Source organism: Rhyacophila brunnea, unplaced genomic scaffold (assembly GCF_057557595.1).
Source record: "Rhyacophila brunnea isolate RB1 unplaced genomic scaffold, BYU_Rbru_1.0 scaffold_1, whole genome shotgun sequence".
NCBI classification, from domain to species: Eukaryota; Metazoa; Arthropoda; class Insecta; order Trichoptera; family Rhyacophilidae; genus Rhyacophila; species Rhyacophila brunnea.
In genome coordinates this window covers 61,081,254-61,100,276 of record NW_028232751.1, presented here as the reverse complement: position 1 = coordinate 61,100,276, position 19,023 = coordinate 61,081,254, and the positions used below count along the sequence as shown (strand labels likewise).

Genomic DNA, 19,023 nt, shown 5'->3' with positions numbered 1-19,023 from the left:
ATGAAAGGAAATAGAACTCCAATACTAAGAAAGAAGTTTTAAAAAGAAATGAAGTTGTCTCTAACGCCCTTTTCGCTTGGAACTGTCGATATTGATATACAATACAATGACATATAGTGTAACACTAGTATATTATCATTATGTAATTATTAAATACTTTTCTGGATTGATCGACCGCATAATATATCTATATAATACACTTACTCTGTATCTGTACTGAAATCAAATCTTCCGATAAAATCTAGTCGCAATCTCTCCCCTGGTGGACCCATGATCACCCAAGAACATTCTGTGTGTGGGTTTGGAATGTTGGGATAATTTGGTGACGATATTTTCACTTTGTTATCATCTTTCCCTGTCAATACAATTCTTTGTCCACAATTCAACGATTGCTCTGAATACTTCAAGGCATAAGAAAACTGTAATCATTCGATATTTTCATTAGTAAAATGTATAGTGATCACCCGGAATATAAGCAATTAATTTTACCTGTAAAATATACACAGATTATACGAACACATTTATTTATAGGAATATTATCAAATTTCACAATTATTATTATTTGTTAAACATACATAAGTTTGAAAACACTTCTGAGAAAATATATTATAACGGTTATAATATACATAATATAACTAATAGAAAAAATCTTTTTAGAAAAAGTAAGACACCCCACAGGAATCGAACCTACATATCTCGGTTTTCACGCCCATACACATATACCACTATGCTAAAGGCGCCATACATTTTAACTAATGGCTCTTAATACTCTATGAAGTACTTTCCAAATTGAGCTACTACTTATTACTTTTTTATTAAACTAAGAGGGTTAATGGCGGCGGTATGTTCAAACCCACACTTTATGGGTCATCTAGGCCTGAGATACATAACCCAAAACTTCTCGAGCCGTTGCAGGTCACGGAATACCAACATTTTTATGGAAAAATATCTTCATTGATCAGACTGACAAATGACAATTTATATAATATCTGCATCTTTTAGATATTTCTAAATACCTACCGGAAAATACAATACATGTGATGAAATTTTTTAATATAATAATTACGTTAAGTTACGATACGTTAACGTTAATTAGTTAAGATAAATTGGTACTAAGGTTACATGTAAATTATACGTAAAACATTTCACCATGGCACAGTTCGCCGTGAGTTTTCTTATCAGAAAGAGATCATCGTATACCATACTTACGGTCTCCAATTTTATTAGATACAATATAAACATTAATTCAATTTTCATAACCGATTTTAACAAAATTCATGAATTCAATAATGAAAACCTAACCTCACCTAGCACAGTTCGCCGTGAGCTTTCTTATCGGAAAGAAATGGCCGTATACTATATGGTCATCTCTGATTTTGGCAAAATGCATGAATTCAACAATGAAAACCTAACCTAACCTAACATATAATCCAGTATATCGGTTATTTTCAACATTTGTTTGCAGCTTCCTGTAAACCGACAAGAACCGTATTTTATTTAGACGTGAATTTTATCTCAGTACTTTACTATCCAAAGAGGTTGGACGGTTTTTAATATACGACCATATAATTTCGATACAACATTTCACGGTGAAGCGTGATACGGCGAACTGCATACGTACAAATTTCCGGACACGAAATACTAATGGGGGTTAACCCCTACGGCCTCTAAAGATACACTGTTCACAATATTAATTATTAAATGGTTGTAGGTAAGTGTTTCGTCTTAAAGTGAGAACAGATTTACATACAAACTTTTTGACTGATTAAAAACCATGACATATTATATTTCGTGACGTTTTAATTATGGAATATATTGTATAAAAATCTAAACGTTATAGCCATGAATCCAATGATAATCTCAAGAATATATTATTATTATTATATCTTATTATAATAATTAATATTATGTACACAATTATTATGTATAAAACCGCATATTGCCGGTGCACAGATACATAATAATGTGCATACGGATTGATATGCAGGTAAACCGCCATACCGTTTTGAGCCGCGTTTGATGCTTAAAATCGGTTTCATAAGATCATAATATACATATCACGTGCTCCAACGTACTATCTCTCGCTAAAATAGAGCTTTATAAAACAACCAATCGATTACATTCCCATAATTAATTTACATTAGAGATTTAAGAAGTAAATAAGTAAAAACACATAAGTACTAATTATTGTTATTAGGAAGGCGCGTATTTATTATATGAACATTGTAATATTTAAATCATGTATTTTTTGTTAGGAGTTCAAATATGTGCTCCAATGGAGTAATCACTAAAGACTTCCCCCTCCCCTGTCAGGTCTTTGCTTAAAAAGGTTCTACGTTAATACATAATACTTCGGGGATTTCGACAACAGTAAAGTTGTTAAAATTAAAATAACGAATATCTATTGTTAATTATTAAAAGCTTGTATCCCTGAATACGATCAATGTACACCTGATATTACATTAATATTTTGTACAATTAAATTAAGTAAAATTAATAACAATTCTGTGATTTTAAATAGTTAAGTATTTATGTATTTTCTATAATTAAAAAATCTTTCTAAAATATTGTGTTCAGTTAGTGTTGAACAATAAATTATAAATATGCTATCACTTATATTTAAATGAAATACTAATACCTCACTCGAGACTCGCTCCGGTCCTTTGAACTTGATGAAGAGCTGATTACCACTTGTCAAGAGGTCCGCAGGTGGTGCAGCAGGCCCGCAAAACTTTCCTTCACCTAACAAGGGAGACTCTTTGGTACCCCCATTTCGTAGCTGCACATAGGACAGTAAACTTAGTATATATACATCGCATAATTGCAAACTCAAGCAAGTTTAAATGTGAAGACACTTTGGGAAATTTCTAGGTAAAGAAAACAAGTTTTAGCTCATGATGAGGTTCCGTTCATGTCAGTGGCGGCCGGTGGTTTCCAACATTCTTTGGATTGTCGAGTGCACTAAAAAAATCACTTACCTACCGCATTTGAAGGAGCTGATTTTTGAATAAACCAATTTGCTTTATATAATAACGGGAGTAAATAATGTAATATCATATTCTAAATAATAAAAAATAATATCATATACTTAAGTACTCGTAACTGTAAGATAAAAATAACTGATAAAATTATCATTGCACTAGACCTCGTAGGGTTTAAAGTCAACTGTATTATATATTAATTATTATTATATATAAATATATTATATAAAGTATTATATATATATTATAATTATATTTTCCATGTCTTAAAATATTATGGTCTACTTATTTTAAAAGTTATTAATTAGGAGAAATTGTTGTATATTGGGTAAATAAATACATTAAAGCTCCAGAAGATAAATATATGATGATATTTGACTATTTTTTATTATCAAATTCTGGAGCGATCACCATCTTGGATTCAAGGAGTCACATATGCCACCTGCCACAATTTCAATCAAGACACCTGATAAGACATACTTGCAGAGAATATAAATAATATATTTCAGGTAGACATTAAATTTCTTCATTAAAAATCCAAGGAACTATTTTTTAATTACACCATATTTCCAAGAACTAATAATTAAAATTGATTAAAAAATAATGAAATCTACATGGTAATGTACGGCAACTTAAAATAGGTACACATAGTTTATAATAAATGGGTAAAATAAAATTAATCAACTAACCATTATGAAGGTTTTACAGGTGTCCGCTGTGTTGCCAATATTGAAGTTAAGAAAATCGACTTTAATTTTTCTTCCCGGTCTCACTGTTATATCCCAAACACATTCGACAACGCGAATGAATCTTCTAGGCACCTGAAGAGTTGAATTCCATACATTTGGTTTTATTACACCAGTAAGATCTGTCATTGAATTTCCGCAAACTGAAATCATATATTATTATATATTAGGTACTACGTGAAAAGCTCATCTAAGGATGTACGAAATAATATCTAAATTTTTGTTAATTATTACCATACATTTTTTAAATACTAAGATACTTGTATTATAAATTATGAGAATTATGTCGAGATACGTCACATGATCATGAATGATTTCCTTCCGCCTTGAATTTGACACACATAATATTTCAAATGAAGAAGACAGCATATTTATTTCGTATACATATTATTATTATGTATTATGCTTGTTGAATTAGTGTTTCCGTCAATGACTAACGTCGACTAGCGGTGCAATTGTTACTGTTAATGCGCGTGTTTGAACATGTACCGAATCGAAATTTTAAATCTAAAATACCGTTTTCCCCCGGTTCGGTTCCGGTTTTCGTTACGACAAAAACAATGGAATTTTACGGTTTTGCTGATATTTACATATAATTTAATTTACCTATTATTAATTTAACTATTTTTCAGCGCGTAACGCGAATGGCAACGACGCCATTGTCATTTATTTTATTCATCTGTCATGTTTCTAAAATTGGAACTGTGAAAAAGATCCATGTTAATTTCACAGGCTTCAAAATTTGGAATAGTAAATGTAAAATTATATAATATATTATGATAAATTTAATTGTACTGATAATTACAGTGAATAATCATAAAGCAATGAAATTTACGTGTTTGAACATGTACCTAACCTAAAAAAAAAGTTTTTTTTAAAACGGTACATGTTCAAATACGCGCGTTAACGTGATCTTACTCCCTACTTCATTTATCGTTTGTCAATTTATGGGTACGACCGTATGTTGTAGCTTAACTACCGGGAAATGCTAATATATATGGCGTATTTCAAAAAAATACTACCTTATTCTTAGGTCAATAATTATTATAAAACTCAGTATTCGTAGGATGTTTTATCACATTTGAATGTCAAAGACATAGCTTATAATCAATATCTTTAGAATTATCTTTAAATGTGTTAATCGTGCCCATTTTTAATAATATAATGCCTAATTATTGTCAAATTTGGGAACACAGAGATTATAAAATATATTTTTTTTCCCTAAATATTTCACTGTATACCTAATGTTAACACAAATTTTACTAATGGTTTTATAAATGCGTTTAAAAACTAATAAGTCTAAAAAATCCACCACTGCATATGGATGTACTGAAATATGACTATATTCTAAAACATTAGATCGAGAGGTTTAAAAGAATACTATTTTATATAATAAAAATACTTTATGCAGTCATCAAATGTTTAAAATAAATATAAAGCATAATAAGGCTTCAAAATTATATAAATAGATTATCCACAACATTTAAGGAATATTTAGGCTAGTGCTTTGAAAATACCATAAAACCTCCATTTTGACATACGTTGTGCATGTGGGCCCTTAATATAATAATCACCTGATGAAACAGTCAATGCGAATCCGGAGTAATTTGCCGAGACGTCCGAAACAAATACTATTTTTATCAGATTACTTCCGACAATAGGAGGTCTTGTTGTTTCATTCGCAAGACAAATATTTTCACTTATTTTTTTCCATTCTTGAGACCCTTTCACTCCAGAGTATATCACCACCTTAAAGAAAAACAAATGTAAATACATTATATTTTACTATGTTTACCACCCTACCTTGGCATTAGGAATTGCAATACCGGTATCCCAGTATTTTTCGATACCATAATACCGGTTTTAAAAATCAAATAATACCGATATATTCGGTATTGATAGTGGAAACAAAACGTGTTAACTAATGTAAAAAGTTTAGAATGACAGTATTTTTCTCGGACCACGCGATTTCTAGTTTACTTTCGTTGCCCTTCAACGCCCTTGGAGGCCAGCAATAGCACGTGCTATAAAATATTAATATGTTAAAATTGGTAGATACTTCTATTTTTTCATGTTTCACGAATACCGGTTTTACGAGAGGAGTTTCATGCGTTCGCCGAATGGTGTTGAAAGCAAGAATTGGGGTTTAAATTATTTTATTATTGTTAGGTAATCCTTTTTAGGTATACTTGTGTATTTTCAATTTGATTGTTCCATTAAATCGCTTCCAATATTCAAAAGAACAAATGGAAGTCAATGATAATTGTAAAAATGTCAAATATTGAGCTCTGTGTAGTACTTAAATTCCTCACAAAACAGGGGAAAATTTTGGAAACCATCTAAAATATAATGAAATTGGTTTAGGGCACTCTTTGTTGTTGTAAAACTATGATTAAAAATTTCCTTTATTTTGTTAACTGTCAATTCATGGTGGAACTGCATTGTATTGTTGTTTTTATTTAATAAAACGCAATTTTTTATAGTACTTATTCCACTTTTATTTTAAAAAGTGGAATAAGTACTATAAAAATTGCGTTTTATTAAATAAAAACAACAATGATTAAAAATGTTGACGTTTATCAATATGATAATTCAATATCCCAATAAGTGTCTTGTTTCAAATTTTATTTTGGTGTAGAAATACACTTTTACTGGACGACATAATATAATATCGATTGCTTAATTTGCAAACCGACGAACTCCATTCAGGAAAATTGTTCAGTGGGTCTATTCTATAATAATTATCGACCGCTAAAGTGATAAAGTGATAAATATTATCAAGCTTAGGGTAGGTTTGTATCAATTGTTGCAATAAATGCTATATTTTAACAGCACCTCTCTTGCTGCTGTTAAAAATTAGCACTTATTGGAACAATAACAAACACCGTATTGTAATTATTACAATAAGTTCTAATACTTTGATACAAACCTACCCTAAGTTTGATAATATCTATCACTTTAGCGGTCGATAAGTATAGAATAGACCCACAGGAAGTAGAAAAAACTTAATAATTTAACTAACGATCGGAAATTAACAATACCAAAAATACGATTGGATTTTTTTTTACAAATAAATTGCACTGTGAATTAATTAATATACTATTTTAGCTTCCCTTTTATATAAGTATAATGAACATTTATATAAACAGCGGAGTTGTTCCATTTAGGTACGATGTTGAAAATTTGGCACATACAGTTGGCTGTTTTGTGTGAATAACGATAACGCATTTATGTATAGGTTTAGGAGTTTGAAATTTTGTGTGAGCATTAAAAACAAAATGCCATCAAAATGTCGCCTTTGGTCAAAAGTGCAGTTAGCTAGTTTGCAGATTAAGCAGTCGATATATTATAATATACACCAGACTGCCAGAGAAAGTTAAATGTATCCCCTTAAATAAAATTCAACTAGACATAGGTACATATTAGCATATTATATTGTCTTTTTCGTGTGAAATATATGATAATCCTTCTCGTGGCACCACCAATCTGCCGGCGGTGGCCCCACCTTAACGGTTCTAAGCTTTGATAAATAAAATGTAATACCGAATCCACATGACATCCAAAACTCTCTTCTAGAGATATGTCTACGAGAGTAACTTCAAGGTGATTGTGGCTGTTCGTTTCCAAAATCCACTCACAATGCAAATTGGTATCATATCCATGAGGGTATCCCGGAGATTGTATCCTGCGAGACATTTCATTTGTAACAAACTGAATATTTTTCTCCCCGCATGTTACTGGAAAAAACATTGTAAATACGATTAATATTCTTATGGTTAAATAAACATCGGTGAATACATTTTACGATTATAAATCGCGAGCCAAATTGAGGTGCATGTCGCTGACTATCACGTGACGTCACAGTAAGCTGTCACTGCGGGAAAAAATATGTAATGTCGTTGTTCTTGGTGTTTAAAATGTTATCAGACTGATGCTCCTATCCCGTAGCATATTTTGAACCTTTACACCACTAGATTCTAGATTTCCTAGATATCTAGATTTCTTCAACGCCCCCTAATTTTTTCTACTGCCCTCGTGAAAGCCTCCAGCACACACAAGGGGGCGTTATCGCCCACTTTGAGAAAGACTGCTTTAAACGAACATTGCTAATTGGTAAAATCTCCCGAAATCACTTAAACAACATTGAGGTCACCTCGCGTTGAACTGTATATTGCATCGACACCTGCATGACGTTTTGAACGTTTTTATCATATTCCACATGCCTGCACATTTTTGAATCATCTTAAAATCAGTTTTTTTGTGTTTAGCGGTTGACACTATGTATTTTCTATAAGAATATTGCCTATAATCTATGGTCTGCAGGTTTGGTTATGTTCAAAATATTATCGATATATGTCATATCGCAAGTATTTTAACGTACGCACACATAGAAACTGTTAAAATTAATTGAAATTAGCATGAATAATTAATATTAATTCAAAATTACTGATACATTATAGTAGACACTCTTCATCAGTGTCAATCTTCAGTGAATTTAGAGAGATGGTGATAGTTCAAAATATTCTACAAAATGACGAAATCATAGACTTAATTAGTTGCCGCGCAGCGTGACGGTAGACGACATGCATCATGGCATGCACCTCAATTTGGCTCGCGCTTAAAGGTAATGTCGAGATATTCAAAAAAATATTTTCAATAATTTTCACAAAACATGTTAAGATAGCTTATAATAATATAATCAATAATCAATAGCATAGCACATTAGTAACGTAAAGACGTCGTCTATAATATCTACCTAGCGATAAGCTACATCGTGAAAAGACGCATTTACTCAAGCATATCGACTGTGGAAAGGAAAATGGGCGTAATCTACATAATTAAAATTTTACAGGAGCCACAAAAACGTTTTTGTTATGGTTTTCGGTCAAAGTTATAATACAAAAAAGATATAACTTTGAAGTGCATGATAATAAATTATTAATAATGGTTTTTATATATATAATCTGATTATTATACATAGTATGATATAGGTACATAATTAATTGAACATACTATAATTTAGAAAAACACTTTCTGAGAGAGTAATCTAGAGTAAAACTCTACTATAAGAGAGTAAAAGAGATTATAACCAATAGAAAAAATCCCGGACGGGAATCGAATCCTGCCTTTCTTCCCATCATCTTTTTTCAAAAAAAGATTTTTTCTATTGGTTATAATATACTTTCTCAGAAAGTGTTTTTCTAAATTATATATGTTCAATAATCAGAATGATATATTCTTAAATCTTGTGAATTATTCGTTGAATAAAAGAAATAGTTAATTATACATAATTAATTATTAAATTAATTTAAAAAAGCCAACAAAAATGATAGTTAAGTCGTTTTTCTCACACTAATTCCTTATTCTTTTTTTTTAATTGATAACTAAATTTAAATAATAAATCGGCATTTGCAGCTTACATCCTTTGGACACAACGTGTATTTAGTTGAGTAAAACGTTATTATAAAAAAAACCTATTTTGAAATAACTATGGGTTACGCGTTTTTCCTTACTAGAGTCGATATACATGTAGAGGTTTTGTATAACCCTATAACTGACATGTTATTGTATATGGTCATTTATATACCAATATACCATGAAGCAACGAAAATGAGACTGTCGTCATTGAGCTCTCCAAAAATTAAGTCGATCCGAGCAGCTAGCCGTTCCCTTTCAATATCTATATTCCAAAAATCCAAAAATATCATGTATGCCTTTACTCAAAACCTAAATTAATATACTTTAATTAATAATTAATACCTAAATTATTATACAACAATACATTATTGCCATAATATAAATCATGAAAATACCAACTTGTGTTTCTGTTAATATTGTCCATCACTTGTCACACTCACACGACGCAACCATCAGAACCTATACTTTACATCAGGGGCAAGATAAATGCATCAAACACCCCCCGATAAGAGGCCATTTGCGATTCTTCGACTATTAGATTATATACTATAGATTCACCTATCTGAGGCACGCGTATAACTATTTCCGTTCGGTATTGCAAGTGGATTTTAAAAATTGTTAACAACAATGGTAAATAAATTTTTACAACATTTTTTAGAATATCGAGTGAAGCTAAAGCAATAAAAATACCTTCACGTATTTTTTTTCACTATTTCCATAGGATTACTCCACGGAGATTCACTTCACACTTCAACTTTGCTGTGCATGACGTAATATTTTCATTACATTTGTTTGAAAGTATCACAGTATGAAAAAATAGGGATGGGACTCAGGTTATGATATTTAATTAGTAATCACCATTCTCATCAATAAATGGAGCTCTACAGAGTGGAGGTTATATGAAAGATTTTTACGAGGAATGGTTTTGAACCATTTAACCAACTAATCAAGTTCTTGAGATGTGATGTTTTGCCATATTGATCAGGACATGGGTTACAAGCAGTACCAAGGATGAAGTGTGGTCTAAAACTACTATCTGTTTTTGGTGTTAAGCGAAGGGTGAAGGTAGGCTGCTAAGATCCGACATAAACAGTCCACACTAGACTTTATCGGTGAAACGTATTTATTATATATATTTATAAGACAACAATATGTAGATAATGTTGGTAATTAACTTTTAAAATTCAATTAAAGCCTGCCTAATCCAAGCCGTAGTGGATAATAGTCAAAAATATTCTTTTATCTATAAAATATCTAAAAGTATTAAACCATACATAATTTTGGATATTTTATAGATAGAAGAATATTTTTTATCGATTATGGTTTGGTTGGACAAGGATCGGATCGCACATAGTATACGTCCTGAACTATTATGGTTTGGTTTAGGCAGGGTTTAATTGAATTTTAAAAACTAACCATCACCATCTGCAAATTGTATTCTTAGTTCAATGAAAACAAATAAGTATTATGACTGACAAAGTTTAGTCTGCACTCCACCCCTCGCCACTGATGGCCTACACCATGGCGAAGTACCGATCAGTGAACCACTGAATGAGAAACGCTGCAATGGGTTAATTTCATCACAATATATCTTTACCCCCCTCCCGCCTATAGTACGTAACATTTAAAACCCCTTCTGGCATTCTTAAATAAATAATTTGTTGAGGATTTCAGTGTTGTAATGATTATCGCTCTTGAGAAAACAATATTTCGTATACCACAAAATACGAGCTGAACAAAACTGTCTGTAGTCACTATTAAGGGGGATACTTATACCTACAGAGGCACCTAGCGGAAAAATAATAACGAGTAATAATAACGTAACGGTGGACATAAACAAGTCGAGCCCTGGCCTCCTCCACGGCCGTCCTCCAGCCGGAACGGTCCTCCGCACGTCTTTTCCAGTTCATGATTTTTAGCAGCTGGTTGGCATCTTTTGTAATGTTGTCACCCCATCGTGTCCATGTAACAAATTCAGATGTTTGAATTTATATTTCTTTTGGCGTGTCATAATAAATATATATGTTTATAAACAAATTTCTGGAGACTAACATTCTGCTCTGTTACCTAATTTATATTCATAAAACTTTATTTATATTGGAGTGTATATTTATTTTTCATTGTAAAGATTGTGTATGAAGATTTGAGGCTATATTTATGTAAGTATTATTTTTCAGTAACATTATATATCAATAAATAAATGGTAAATAATTCAAAAAAATATATTAAAATTTGATTTTTTATTAATTCATCATGGGCACTTCTGAATCGATTATAACCGTTGTATGACAAAGATGAGTTTTGGTCCAATACAATAATAAAATTACAATTATCATGTGCGCTATATGAGACACAGATGAATCGCATACGTTTTCATCAACCTAATCCACTGTACTATAGACTCAGGTAACGGCTTATTTTGTTTTGTTACGCCAAAAAAGTATAACTTCTAATGCGCGTACATAAGTACACATTCCGATTTTTTTTCCAATAATTGTCAGTTTATCTTTGACTTAAAAAAAACATTTTTCTTTTCAATATTTTCATATACACACATATTTATTAATTAATGCAGTTGAAATTGTAAATTATCAAAAAAATGTCTCAAATTGCAAGCTTCGTATTTTTCCGCTAGGTGCCTCTGTAGGTATAAGCATCCCCCTTAATGCATAAATATTCTTCATTTTTTGTATTTCACTATTAAGATTAATAGTAGTATACGACAAACACGTGATTTGATGGAATAATAGAGATTATAATATATAGATTCATCTCATGCGTAATTAGTGTCATGTGGCATACGAGGTATTGTTTTCTCATGACCGATATAGTATTCACAATCCCAGAGTGCTAGAGAAGTTCTTGACTTACTTATCTTAGCGTTATCTTCATCCGGAGACTCTCTTGGTTCACTTATCCAATCTAAAAGAAAACGTGTTCCTCGTACATAAGCGTCTGTGTTCAAAACCAGGTATGCAGTATTTGACGTTGTTCTAATAGGTTCAGGCAGTGTACTTTCACAAACCTTTGCAAGTTCTGGAGATTTATCATCAATGCCATCGTAAATCTGCAACAAAAAATATTAATTACAGTAAAGTTGATATAACTTGGCGTCGTTTTGTAGTGGACTGTAGGAAGGAATTTGGATGCGGGGGAAGGCGGTTAAACAGGGATTCAATCCAGGCACTAACCTTTGATATCGCGGGCGCGCTGGGCTGGTTCCGTGTTTCCGCACTCACACAACTAGTACTATCACTCTCACAGTTATACTGTGCTTGTGACGGATGGGTGGGTAATGAGTTTATAAATGTTTAAGAATTACGATGATTGGCGCGGCATTGGTCGAATCGTCACTCGTAATTGAATTACTGCTTTAATGGCGGCCAAGCTGGTGCACGTCTTGACGCACTCGTGATATACAGGTAACTGGCCGTCATTTATTTATTAATGTGCCTGTTATTACAGTGCCTGGATGGCGACAGTAATTATGAGACGTAAGTAGGGAATATTGGTTCGGGCTATGGATCGGATTAGGGACATAATTGGCTCAAACAAACTAAAACAAACTAATGGGCGGGGTGTCGTGTATGGCAAAAAACTATTGACAACTGACAGCTGTCAAATAATTACGTTTTGTGAACGGAAAAGTAAATATAATTTCGGAAAAAGCAATATTGTATTAACAACTGATTATCTACGCAAACACAAACTAAAAGGGAATGAATAAGTAATTTGCAAGCGTTTTCAGTGTGATTATGATTAGTGTGTTGCCATCTTTAAAATGAATACAAATTATGATAGTAATACTCGATCAGCCGTGTGTCCATTTACAATCAAATTAGGCTACTGGTATAGTAACTATTACATTATTTAAAGTGTACATTACAATTATAATTCAATTTATATTGTGCAGTTTTCTACTATTACAATTATGTCAATTAAAAATTATTTTAATGATTCATTTTATAGTACCTATTGGAAATTTAAAAAAGGAAGCGACGTTGCCATATTGACAATATGTCTAAAAAGATTTTAGGTAGTTCTGAGAAAAATGAGACAAAATCAAATCCATTAAATCTGTTAATTTGATGTATTTATTTTTTAATTCGTTACATTCTAAAGAGTATTTTGGCATTCCATTTTAGCGATATTTGAAAATCACACCCAACCATTTTAGCGGGTTTTGAAATTTACCCTAATTTTTGATCATACGTATTGACGAATTTTGGCGTTTTTTAGTTCACTCATCATATCATATAGGTAGCAAAAATATCCATCTAACTACATATCTAACTCAAAATTTTTCAAAAATCGTTTTAGGGGCTTTTGAAACTAGGCGCTTCATGTTACCATCACGTCAGCATCGTACGTGTACAATAGATGTCATCTTCAAGTAATGGATATGTTGAGTAAGACGTATTTACTTGGTAAAATTCTATTTACAAAATGACTATATAAATTATATTAAATTCTAAGGTTATTTTTTAATCGATATGTATTTTGGTTGTAACACCATAATCAAGACTACAAATTAAATTATTTAAAATACATGACATGTCTACGCTTATGGTAAGTACGCACGCACGTTCTTGCTCGACGATTTTACGCTGATTCGAACATGTCTCAACGTGTGTACCATCTTGCTCAATGGTTTTTTGTTCGACATCGAGCAAATTGTGCTATCCGAAAAAGATTGAAGGTCCATAATTCTTGCTCGATGCAGTTTGAGTGAGGGAATGAGGACGCACCGGCAAGGCTATTGTGGCCTCGCTCTCACTCGTGGTCAAGGGTGTCGGTGGCGACTTGTGAAGGTGGCCTCAAAGCGTCTTGTGCCGAGTTGTTCGACTGTGTGGACACAACGACGAGCATGCTTCCAAGTCAACATACTCGATCGAGCAAAACCGTCGAGCAAGAACGTGCGTGGGTACTAGGTTTTAAGTTGAATGAGACTGATATGAGAATGATAGCTCATTTTGGGACTATTTTTATACTTACAGCAAGATATAAATTGCAGGACCTTCCGAAGATATCCATCTGTATGTCTTTAAAAGTAAAAACAATAATCGAATCATACTCGACGACAATTTTCCAATAGAACTCTCCGGCCTGCAAGTACATTCGTGGATACAAAGGAGATGATATTTGACCTTGCTCTAATCCTTCAAATGTATTTCCATGCACTGAAATAAAGAATATAATATTATATTATATCATTACATAGGGCAGGCATGTGCAACTTCAAGTAGGTAGTATATAATAGGTACCGATACTCTTAATTCAATTTCATTATTCAAATTCAATACACGTAAATATTATATTTGGCTGAGCTCAACCAAATAAGCTTATAGTAAAAATAATTATAACAGTTGCTTCCACAAACGTCGGGGTCGCCACTTAGAAGGTATTGATGAGGTGGTGGTAGCAGGTAGATGAAGAGTCGTTGTTGAGATGGGAGTTTATTGGTTCATACAGGATACACTGAATACAATAATAAGGATGGTGACGTGAGTTAATAATCGCGATGTAATGATGTACTTGTGAGATCAATATGATTGAGAGATTAATAATCATAAGAATCAACTGAGAGATTTTATTCAAGTGGAATAACGGATGTAGGTACTATGTCGATTGAAAAGCTCGTGACATTAACAGTACCTACGTCTCGCGACGGACTCAATGAGTGGAGTGCTAGTTCTTCTTATTTATATTAAATGCAGTACATATATTACCATAGGTATTGTCGTAATTCTCAATCAAAAGAAACACTACTGGTTTAGTTATGATTGACGAAACGCTGACAATTATTATTGCTAATGTTTTGTTTTAATAACAAAACCTACATAATATTAAACTGTGTTACTTATTTAATGCAGAGTAGCATGACCGCTAAACTTCTTTATTACCTAGCTTTATAGTCTATACTCTGGATTCAAATACACATTGAAAAACAATATGCAAAAATACCAGACCTGGAATTCGAACCCTAGACAAACGATATTATAAGCCGAAACGCTACCGAAACTATTGACTATTATTGACATCAAAAGTAAAAGGAAACTACGCCTCAGTTTAAAGTGCGATGATTCACATATTCTCTTTTTGTCACTCCTACTGCTGGTGGTAAATGATGAAATTCGAATCAAATAACAGCTTTCTCGTGGTCAATATTTTCGAACGACTTTCAAGTAAGTTGACCAAAGGAATAAATATATGAATGGTTAACGATTTTCCTTCGAAAACTCAATTACATCATATTATAATATTACAACTAAATGTACACAGTTCTTACCTTTTTACTACCTACTTACTAAATCCGTATGGGTATACGGTGCGATCGACCAATCAATCGTGATCAACGCGTTGGATATTATGTTTAATGTATGGATTCTTAACCCAAAAGGTTCCGCAACCCACAAAAGATGGCAATTGACCTTTTTATAGTCTTGAAAATAAAACATTCACAAAGATTGAAAACTCTCCATCTTGACCATGTCCAGTGTTCATCGTAATCCTCAGTCCTGATATTTTAAGATTAGCATCCCTTGATTCCAATAGCATATAAAGTATCCCAGGTTAGATCATAACTAGGGATTGCAATACCGAATGAAAATCTCAATACCGGTTTTTCGGTATTTCTTATTGAATACCGGTATTTCTTAAACATTAAAAAAACTGAGTAGGTGCTTATCAATAAAAATATAGCTATTAAAATCTTTTAAAAATATTTTATGGCAAAAACCTACATACATACATTTATTATGATGACATTTAAAAATATGTATTGATCATAATTGTAGAACTAGTAATTTTTTACAAATAATTTGAATATCATAATAATTTTAACGAAAGCCCTCAAAAGTTCATCGAGTTCAAATAAGTCCGGCTGCAGGAAAAGCTTCTTAAATTCAAGACTTGTCCGGTCATCAATAATTATAGAATAATTGAATATTTTTGTCGGGGATGTTTTATATTTCAAAATAATATTATGATAATTATTCATCGCAACAATTACTTATATAAATATATTTGATGAAATTTGTTTTATTATTTTTTCACCTCTGTTGGATTCACTCAATATATTTGCATTTTAGCAGCACATAACTTATAATTAATTTTCAAAAACGTAAACGAGTGTGCTTTCTTAATACCGAAAATTTCGGTATTTCGGTATTGATAAATACTGGAATACTGGTATTGCAATTCCCAGTCATAACTCATAATATTTTTAAATAAATATTATGTTTGTAAAGTAAATAAAATTGTTGCGTGATTTTCTATATTTTTATACTGATATCTATAGAGAAACTGGGCATATTATATAATTCATTGGTTCAAAAAATCGATTATTTCGGATGAAAATAATATGAAACATAATCGCGGGATTTTCAAAATTTTAATATCGGAATTTCGTTTTTCAAATAATCGAAGCCAGTGAGGAAATCCATATTAAACTAATAAGATAGCTGGTAACATAGGGAAATTGTGATAATAACGTATAATATTGATTACTGGAAAAACCATGTGGAAAGCTGAACTGGCTGGTGGAATAAGAAGAAGAATATTAATGATTATTTTTTATGAAAAATAACTTACCAAAGGCATATTGAGCAATAAATCCTGGTGCGGTACCCAGATTTCCACTCCTAAACTTAATCCATAATTTATGACCGACTGTGCCGTTTGTTGGCATGTGATCGCCACAATAGATACCTACAAAAACATTTACACAAATTATATTCAAATTCATAATCAAGACGATTCGCTCATTCTTTTCACTGTCTTGACAAAAACGTGTATCAGAGCGCAATTAAATAGGTAATAAAAACACAAAAAAAACTAGTAAAACACTGAAGAATCTACTGAGATAAATAAACCGAAAATAATTTAAGAAACATTAAAACAATGCCCATCTATATTGACCTAACGTAAGTGGAATATATTAGTGTTCGTATAAGTAATTTATGGAGTGATTTTTGGCCGAGTAAAGCAGACTCTTCCATTATTCAAGTCCTCGTTCCCCAGTTATCGACCATCAGCACTGTGGTTTTCACACACTCCACCTTCCTCCAACGCAACTAAATGAAGACATTGCACCAAAACAGATTCAGCTCCATATTTCGTAATTTTTGCCGATTCGGTGGAGATTGTTAACAAAAAAAATATTTCCAGATGGAGCTTTCTTTATCAGTTTAAGCAATAACGATCTATGTACCTCCCGAACTAGATCTTTTTTGTAACTATCGCCTAGCGGCAAATATCGAATTGGCGTCGAAACTCAAAATACACCAAATAGAGTACATACCTACGGAAAAATATACTAAATCAAATATCTGACCAGATTAATAATTTTCCCCGTGGAGCATCCCACTACAGTAGACAAAACAGTAATCGCCCTATCATCCGATTTGAATATTACAATAATTCACGACTTTTAGCTTAAAAGACATGTACACACTAATAATATTATGTACACCAAATTAAGATCAGGACTGAAAGAGAGTTATAAACTCCAGATGCTAATGACGATACTTCTGATACTGAAGATGAATACAAATAATTAGAACATTCTTTTTATGATTTTAGAGCAATCTAGATCCACAGCGGTTTTTTTTATTTGTTCGATATTCTATTTTCAAAATTTGGAATCTTTTATATTCATACCATGTATCAATCCCTTACTTATTAAATAATAATTACACGATAAACAGAACTTTTTATATACCATGTTTTTAAATTTTCTGTTGAATCATATAAACATTTCTACGATTCTATGTATAAATAATTTAGGACAAATAAGGCAATTGTAAACAAATCATTTGTTTCCTATTTTGCAACAAACAAACAAATATAGAATACTGAAATATCATTTTGATTTCCATAGTAACGCACGTATATATTAATAATTTAGTTGCTAGAACCACCCCCTTAGCAACCAATAATAGTGGATTGGATTAAGGATTTCTTCCGAAATAACTTTTCATACAAAACAGAATTAACTGAAAATGAATTAAATTTTACTTAAAGATGGCTAAAAGTATTAAATGAATGCATTGGCATCGTGTTCTGATATATTCTAAAAGTTTCAAATGTCTAGCTAGTCGGGAAGTTAGTTAAAAATCGATTGCAAGATTTGTACTGGATAAACATCCACCGGACAAACAAGAATACGAGCTAAGAAAAACGTTGTAAAAACATATATTAAATACCTGATTTCTTTTTCAATTTTTAAATCACTTTTCATTGATTTCCAGACAAACGTAAAAAAGGGGAACTAGATCTCTTTTGATGCAAGGTCTTCAAATGTTTAGTTGATGTTCAATCATGTTGGAGTTCAATAAATTTGGTTACATTAGGATCCACAGACAGGCCCAAAAATGTACGTATGTAATATTATGTAATAATATAGAAAGCGGGGATTTATTAATATGTACAAGAAAGTGCCGGGGGTATATCTATTGTATAAACAAACCAGAAAATATTACTTACCTAATATTTTACCGACTCCATCATTCTCTCGAATCTCCACGTAGTCGTCATCGCAATTATCGGATAATTCAAGATTGAATTTCGTAAATAAAATTGACAGTTGATTTCCTAAATGAAAATAATAAAGTAATTATTTATAATTGAAAACCTGAGAACACAAATGGTCCACGTGCATGGATGACCAAGTTGAATAAATTCATTTCAAATTTAAAAATATTTTTAATGGACATGTTTTAGAGGTGGAATATCTTAAAATATACACATTAAAATGTATTCTTCGACCATGTCCGATCCTAATAGGATCATATGAGACTCCACAGAGTGGAGGTTTGTATTGACAGATTTTTTTTTACGAGAAATGGATGTCAGCCACTTGCTCAACCTATTAGGTC

General features: G+C 31.9%; 1 protein-coding gene across 1 annotated transcript in view; it reads right to left on the bottom strand.

The window, feature by feature from the left end:
* The window catches only part of Cubn (Cubilin), a 129,093-nt gene that overhangs the window by 45,333 nt on the left and 64,737 nt on the right, over positions 1-19,023 (bottom strand). The window contains exons 32-40 of the mRNA XM_085946281.1: positions 18,632-18,739; positions 16,739-16,855; positions 14,141-14,325; positions 12,017-12,212; positions 7,271-7,464; positions 5,302-5,476; positions 3,671-3,870; positions 2,639-2,779; positions 205-419 (exon numbers count right to left, since the gene is read on the bottom strand). Of these exons, the coding sequence (XP_085802407.1) occupies positions 205-419; positions 2,639-2,779; positions 3,671-3,870; positions 5,302-5,476; positions 7,271-7,464; positions 12,017-12,212; positions 14,141-14,325; positions 16,739-16,855; positions 18,632-18,739 (1,531 nt within the window). The remainder of the gene's footprint in view (positions 1-204; positions 420-2,638; positions 2,780-3,670; positions 3,871-5,301; positions 5,477-7,270; positions 7,465-12,016; positions 12,213-14,140; positions 14,326-16,738; positions 16,856-18,631; positions 18,740-19,023) is intronic.